General features: G+C 35.9%; 1 protein-coding gene across 1 annotated transcript; it reads right to left on the reverse strand.

The window, feature by feature from the left end:
* Positions 1-1,237: 1,237 nt before the first annotated feature.
* Positions 1,238-7,065, reverse strand: LOC113303988. The gene is made up of 2 exons (XM_026553079.1): positions 6,357-7,065; positions 1,238-1,708 (listed from the first exon to the last, which is right to left on the reverse strand). The coding sequence occupies exons 1-2, from the start codon at positions 6,975-6,977 to the stop codon at positions 1,685-1,687; spliced, it is 645 nt and encodes a 214-aa protein (XP_026408864.1). The 5' UTR covers positions 6,978-7,065; the 3' UTR covers positions 1,238-1,684.
* Positions 7,066-8,199: the final 1,134 nt, after the last annotated feature.

An 8,199-nucleotide genomic window follows, 5' to 3' on the forward strand; every position in this document is an offset into this window, starting at 1 on the left:
GGTTAATTTAAATTCTTTTCACTCCTGTTCCACTTTTACTATAACTTACTAGTTTTCTTCACGGTGTTTCGCAACTCGTGTTTGTTTTGGTACAATATTTTAATTTTAGAAGTTTCATTTATTTATGCTTTCGAAGAAAGAAGACTTATACCCCCTCCGTCCATAAGCTAGTATTTTACGTATCTAGTTTTTAGATGTCTAGTATTTGTTTTTTACTTGAATAATTCAAAACAAAAAAAAATATAGAGAGATAAGTATTTAAGATTATGTATAGAAAATAGAACTACACAATTCTATATGTTAGGACCTGATTCCAACATAGGGGTAGGTTAGGATAAAAAGTGAAAAAATATAAAATCTAGCAAGTAATTTATGACAAAAAAAAACATCCCCTATTTAGACGTCTAAACTAGGACGGAGGGAGTATTAAAGAGAAAAACAAGGAGAACCACAAAGTACGGGGAACGAAGTAGATTACATATACAATGTCAACTCCCAGGTATGGAGAACTTGACCAGAAGTTATAAATCCGAACATATCTGAATCACTGCCCCACGACACAATGTTCTGCTTCATCAACATTTTGATTTCAACACAAAGTGTCATTTATTATAAACAAGAGTGGGTATATGGCAAACAAAAGCAGAAGAAGTGATCCCTAAAAATCAAAACATCTTCTTCTATAAATTCATAATTATTTATTTTTGTTCTTTCAATTCATTCTGAAATTCAATTCCCGTAAGTTTCCCAATTAATTTTGACTTTTCGATTCAATCAATGGAAAATCTTCTTCTTGGACTCCCTCCGTCCTAGTTTAGGTGCCTAAATTGAGGGTTTTTTTGTCCAAAAATACTTGCTATATTTCGTATTTTTTCCACCTTTTATCCTTACTTGTCCCTATCTTCGAATTAGGCCATAACATGGAGAGAATTGTGTTTTTCAATTTTTTACACACACTTTTAACACTTCTCTCTATACACTTCCTTTAATTTTGAATGTTTCTAAGTAAACAACAAAAACCTAGATGTCTAAAAACTATAAGTCTTAAATACTAACCTAGGATAATTGTGGAAAAAAAAGAAGCAATTATATGTGTTTCTTAAGCTTTGTGCAAAATCCTACGTAGGTATCTAAACTAAAACGGAGGGATGGTATATCCGAAAGCCCTCTGAGTCTTTTTATTTCGCTTGAAATCTGTTTCTTGCATACATTAAAAAGCTTTATACATAGTATTGGATAAGAAAAATTGAAATCTTTTTTTTTATAAGAAAAATTGAATAAAATTAGAAATCAAAAATAAACTTGTTCATAGACTTGAGTGCAGGCACCCCGTCTATCCTGATCCAAAATATTTAAAATACAAGAAGGAGGATAACCCATATAGTTACGGGTTGTTGTTGCATTATCAGTAGCTTTAGCTAATGTAATTGCTACCCAATTAGCTATTTTACTAACATAAACATAAGTAAATAGTTTCGAATGAGAGAAAGCATTCAAAAAATTTGGAACTTTGTCTTCCCACATAGTTTTAGCTTACCAATCCATGATGCTTTGAAGGCCAGGAAGGAGTCTGATCAGATTGTTGTTGTTTGCTTCAATAGTGATCGTAGTGACTTGAAGTTGTAACTCCCAATTCCACGTCTCAATTGCGGCCAACACCTCCTTAACATCCTTATTCAGCACCTTAGTTCCCATGGTTCGCACCTCCCTACAATAGCCCACAGTGTTTCTTAGAATCATGGCAGATGTCATTATACTAGTAGAATTGTTCCAATTACTAGCTAAGTTAATTTTTGCATTTCCAGAATCTGGGCACTGCCAATGGTTTGTGTGATTTAGGACCAAATTCAATTGTGTCCTATGTTTTATGCTTCGTTGGGCCTGCGCATTCTCCATCCAAAACTTTTTGGCACTACCAAAAGTATGTTGAGGATTCGGGTTGATTCCCCTAAAAGCTTTGTCACATCATGCTAGCCAAATATGCCAAACCAATGCCGCACATAAATCATTCCAAGGTCCTAACTCATTATACCAGCCCACCGGATTTGAGCTCCAGCTGGTGATCCATTGCTGCAAAGACAAATTAGGAATACCAAACACAAAGGGATTTGCAGACTAAGCAAACTAGACACTTCTAGCAAATGGGCAGTCCATTAGAATGTGTTTTAGAGTTTCATTGGGTTGAGAACAGAGAGGGAAGATGTTTGGCGTATCAGTGTACTTTGAAAGTTTCTCCGCCACAGGGATCATGTTATGCATGCATTTAAATATAAATAAAGCTACTTTTGGTGCGATATCCATACTCCAAATTTGCCCCCAAGGAGAGTTGGTAATAGATTCAAAGTTCTTAATGCTATGATAGAGAGAAGTTGTTGAAAAATTTCCTTTTGGATTCAACTTCCATTTGATTGTATCAGTTTTGTAAAGACGAAAGGGCATGCAATAGATGGATTGGACAGTATTATAATCAAACAAATCATTAAAGACATCTAAATTCCATGCCTGTCTGTCTACATATATCAGGTGGCTTAACAGATAAATGTTATCTGGCAGTTGAGGGTACCTAAATTCTAAGGTTCCAGGGAACCACTAGTCCTCCTTTATATGGATAGTTTGGCCATTGCCTATTTCCAAAATGCGGGTTTGATAACCTCAATCCCCTGAAGGATACAAGACCAAATCCATGGGCCTGTGGTACCAACCTCTAGGTCGAGAGGGTGTCTACACTTACTATAATGGCTGGATTTCAGAGTTTTCGCGCAGATTGAGTCCGGGTTATCTAAAAGGTTCCAGGAAAGTCTCCCTAGTTCTGCTAGGTTGTTTTCTTCTAAGTATCTAAAGCCTAACCCTCCTAGCGACATTGGAATATTGAGATCAGTCCAACCTTTTAAAAATTAGCCTTTTTTACCATCCTTCTTCCCCCACCAGAAATTTCTTTGTAGGGAAACGAGTTGGTTTGTAATGTTTTTCGGAATCTTATAACAGGCCATCTGGTAGATGGGAAGAAATTCAATAATAGTCTTAACTACCACAGTCTAGCGGCTTGGTTGAGATATCTCCCTCTCCAATTCTGTAATCTACTTCTAAAGCGAGCTATCATAGCATCAAAGGTTTTGATTTTGGAAGCTCATATAAAAAGAGGCGTACCTAAATAGCGATCAGTTATGTTGATTTTCTGGACTTTGAGAATTTTTATAATCATTTTTCCAAATTTATTAGGAAACCTATTGCTAAAGAAAATGCCTGACTTTTGGAAGTTTATCATTTGACCAATTGCTAAACTAAAGGTGTTGATAATGTTAAGAACATTTTGAGCATCGCTAAGAGAAGATTTGGAAAAAATGATGCAATCATCGGCGAAGAGAAGATGGGTAATATGGATGATGTTTTGGGCAACTTTAATTCCTTGGACTTGCCCTTCTACTTCTTTATGCCTTAGGAGTCTAGTCAAGCCTTCCATACAAAGAAGAAAGAGATAAGGAGATAATAGGTCTCTTTGTCTGATTCCCCTCGTAGGTTTATAGAATTTTCCTGGGAAGCCGTCACAGAGAACAACAATGGATGGGGTGCTGATGAATTGGTTGATCAACGAGCACCAAGACTCGTTAAATCCAAGTTTCTGCATCAATTACATCAGATACTCCCGGCTGACCCTATCGAAAGCTTTGCTCATGTCAAGTTTTATTCCCATAAGACCACCTTTGCCTTTATATTTTTTTCATTTTATAAACAACTTCGTGGGAAAGAATTATGTTGTTTGTGATTTTCCGATTTTGCATAAAGGCAGATTAGAAAGGAGAGATTATCCTTGACAGAATTGGTTTGAGTCTGTTAGCTAAGATTTTGGATATTATTTTATAGGTTGTGTTACATAAATTGATTGGCCAAAAGTCATATGGGGAGGAAGGATTAGAGATCTTGGGAATGAGAGCTAGGAAGGTCGAGTTAAATTCCTTGAGAAGATGCCAATGCGAAAGAAGTGTTGTACCATAGCAACAATATCATATTTCACAATGGCCCATTGGTGCACGAAGAATTTTCCGTTGAACCCATCCGGACAAGGGGATTTTTCAGTTTCTAAGGCTTTAACCACACCAGCAACTTCAGAGAAGCTAGGAGTTGTTATTAAGTATTGATTCTCCGCATCTGTAACTTCAGTCTCAAAAAGACTGGTGACAGGTTGGGAGTTTAGAATAGGATTTTCTGTGGAGATGTTTTTAAAGTGTTACCTTCTTGATCTGACAGACTTGAGATTTTATTCTTCCCATGTCTATTGAGGGTACAAGAGTGGAAGAATTTGGTATTTCCTATCTCCAAAATTAAGATTGTTTTCCTTGCATTTTTCTCTCCAAAGTTGTTCCTCTTGATATAGAGTTTCCAAGTCTTTCGTTTTTCTTTGGGTGAGATCATCTTTGGTTCCATCAAGGTTGGAGCTATAGATGGAATTTATTGTTTCTAGACTAATTCTTACATTTGTTTGTATTTTTCCAAATACTTTTTTATTCCACTTGGATAGATCCCTTTTCACTAGTTTAAGCTTGGTAGAGATTTTAAATGTTGGTGATCCTACTATTGGTTGGTTCCAACATCTCTGGATAATTTCAAGGGCTTCGGGTATTTCCAACCATTGGCTAAAGAATTTGTATGGGATAGGATTAGATTCCACATTGTGTTTGCAGATATGTGAGAGTAGCGTTGTGGTAGCCTGAATTCTTGAAGAAGAATCTTGTTTATTGGACCAAGTGAAAATTGGTCCAAATAAGCCAAGATCCACTAAGCCACAATTTTATATGATATCTATAAGATATTCAATACGGAATTCTGATTGAAAGGATTTTCCCCTGATTTTTCCACCGCTGACAGTGTGACATTAAGATCTCCTATGATGAGCCAAGGGCCCGTCAATTTGGTCAGCTAGGGCTTCTATGTTAAGCCAATTTTTTATTCTCTCAGGTTTTTTGTGGTTGTCGTATAAGAAAGTAATTATAGTCTTGGTATGAGTAGAGTCTATAGGATTGACAGAAACATTAATCAATCTAGGAGTTTTGAGGATAATATCTACATAAATGTTTTCTCCCCACGCTAAACCTAAACCCCCAGCAAGCCCAATAGGGGATACTAACGTAAAATTACTAAATCCACAGGCTTTCAAGACTTTGGAGACTTTATCATCCTTACAACGAGTTTCTGAGAGAAAAAGAAAGTCCGTCTTGGCTGATATACAAAACTTGTTTAAGTGAGAAGAGGTCGTGGTATTGCCAATTCCTTAGCAGTTCCAAGAAAGAATATTCATAGTGAAGAAGAGAATGGAGAAAAGGTTACACCTTCTGTTAGGGAATAGAGAGAGAACCTATGTTCAGAGATAGGAAAAAGCCTAAGAATTTAAGAGAGACTAGGGAGAAAGGTCATTTTAAAAGTATTAGATGACAGAAGAGACTATGCATCCAGCCAGGAGGGGATAAAGGGAAGTCAGGGAAGTCCATAGAAATTTTAGGCAGTTGAGCGAGAGGACAAAAAGTGGAATTAAATGCTAGTTCTAGTTAACTTTAATTGGTTGGTCGGAGTTACCTAAAAATAGGACTAATCTAGATTAAAAGTTCTAGTTTTAGTATTAATAAAGAAATAATACAAAAAAGGGGGTACAATATCGAATAAGATGCGATGATAATCAAACAGGATAGAGTTAAGAGAACTATGGTATTAAAGAAGCAATAAAAATAGAAAAAGTGGGAGCAATAATTTGGTTGAAACAAAGTCCAACTACTTATACTCTGTTAAAAGTTTCAGTCAACATGGTAACAAATTAGTACAACAAAGTCCAGGGAAGAGCCGGAGAAGAGCTAGCTGGTTATTGCAATTCCTATTAAAAATGAACTGAGGAAAAAAGTAGATTATGTCCTAATTATCTAGTATACTAGATTGTAAGTTCACATTTTCTATTTGAGAGTTGCTAGTAAAGTTCACAATTCCTTTATCTTAGATTCTAGAATGTTAACCTTGAATTCACAATTCTAACCTAAGTATCTAGATAACCGAAAGAAGAAGAGATTGTTGTTATCTCTAATTCACATATACTTATCGGAAGACCTGGAGTTCACAATTCCTAGTTTAAATATATAAAGTGTTGACCTTTGATTCTTAGAGTGAAGTTTCTAACATAGTTATCTAGAAACCCAAAAAAAAAAATTGTATAATCTCTAATTCACAAAAAAAACTTATAAAATGATCTAAATTTCCAAGGTTAAGGAATTGTTATTATCTAAGATGGTAAATTTGATAGATTTAAACAGAGTTAAGATAAAGAAAAAGATAAATCAAAACTAAAATTTAAAAGGATTGAATTGGTAGTGGTTTACCATGGATTCCTTTGCCCGCTTTGTAGTTGATTGGTTCTTTGCTATTGTATTGATTGATTCCTTTTTCCAATTGTCCAGAGATTTCTCTTCATCACCCTTAATATTTGACCCATATTGATCGATAGCCAGAGGAGAAGGATGAGGAGAATTAGAGTCATTACTTGATTTTTCTGAACCTAGATCTTCTACGAGAATATAAAAGGATGGTTTTGGTGTAAACAAAGGATCCGGGTTGTGGGTCAAATCTAGTAGAGAAAATGGGGCTCTTCGAAGGGTCGTCCAACTCACAGAAATCTTAGAAGAAGAGCCATCACCAAGCTCATAGCAAGGATTTTTGATTGGAGAGAAAGAAGGACTATTGTTGCTGTTAGAGAAGGATCTCTTACCCAATATCGAAGGGGAAGCAACAACATCATGGAAAGAAGATGCACTATAGCATGAGATAAATAACTCGCCATTCAGCACAAGATTTGGATCAGTTTCAGGGTTAGAATTCAAGACTAGATTGTGGTCAGATAGGCTATCAAAGAATTCTAACACATGTTTAGGGCCTGTATGGCCTATATACCATCTATCAGAACTCGGCTCAGATAAAGGAGAGAAAATTTGGGAGTCATACATGGGATCAAGAACACCATTATGGAGTACAGGGAAATGCTCTCTGCGGTGAGCCAAACGAAAGAAATAGATACAAAAATTGTAGGGTAGTTTATAGAATCCAAAGTTTATCGTTGTTCTAGGAGAGCCTCCAACAGACACTATAACTTGTTTCACTAAGGGTCCTTCTATGTTGAGAATAGCCTTAATTCTAACGGTATCATCTTCTAGTGGAATGCAGTTCATAGGCCGTTTGCAAAGGACCATTCATACTTTTGAAGCTATTTGAGATACTACTAACTCATTCAACATATGAGGTTGAATGTCTTGTGTGAGAACCAAGTAGTAAATAAATGTAAGTCTCTACAGGGAATAGAGATAGAGGGGTACCATGTGGTGACAATAAGTATATCACCATAAATAACCTAGTAATTAGTCACAGTAACCCAGGATTTGGATTCAGCTTTTTCAAAACTGATTTTATAATGATCAAGACAAACATTAGATCTGATGAATTTGTTTTGCTGACCCATTTAAAACGAAGAGCATCATTAACTTCCTTCATGGTGTGGTTGGAGAGAGTAAAGAGTCTAGTAAGGATACAATGTTTACCTTCTACAATAGACTGATTGTAGTTGGTGAGAGTTGAGGGATGAGGACCAAGAATCGATTTAGATGAGTAAATGCTCATATTTGCAAACTTAGATAGCATGCCTTAGTAAAAGAAGTTAATGCTAAAACAAAATCAAATAGAAAGGGATGAAAGAAGAAAACAGTTAATGCATAATATTAACATAGAGAGGAGGAGATTTAATTTGCAAGAATAATGGTGAAGGTTAGGAATTTAAAATCAAAGCTCCGCCAGCTAGGGATAGAGGTCACTAACATGAGAGAGGAGAAAGTACAAAGATAAAACCCGTAGGAAAAAATAGTAGACACAAAAATAAATGTGATTGAAGCTTGCTTATGGTACCCAAAGGCTATGCTTAGCCTTAGTTGGTTGCAAAGTTCGAAGTTAAAATGAATTAAGAAGTGATCAAAATTAGAAGAGACGTCTTTCAGAGAGGGTGATAGGATAGGCACAACAGAGAGTGTTTAGGTTTTTAATGTTTATCCCCCACAAGCAATAAAAGTATGATTTGAAACAAAATCAGGGGCGCTTAGCCCAAGAAAGTGAAGGGTTTGGCTTATAACAATTGTTAAGCCAGCAAAGGCATTCTGTGACCGAAGATAAGCTGCTGAGCCA

Source organism: Papaver somniferum, chromosome 8 (assembly GCF_003573695.1).
Source record: "Papaver somniferum cultivar HN1 chromosome 8, ASM357369v1, whole genome shotgun sequence".
NCBI lineage: Eukaryota > Viridiplantae > Streptophyta > Magnoliopsida > Ranunculales > Papaveraceae > Papaver > Papaver somniferum.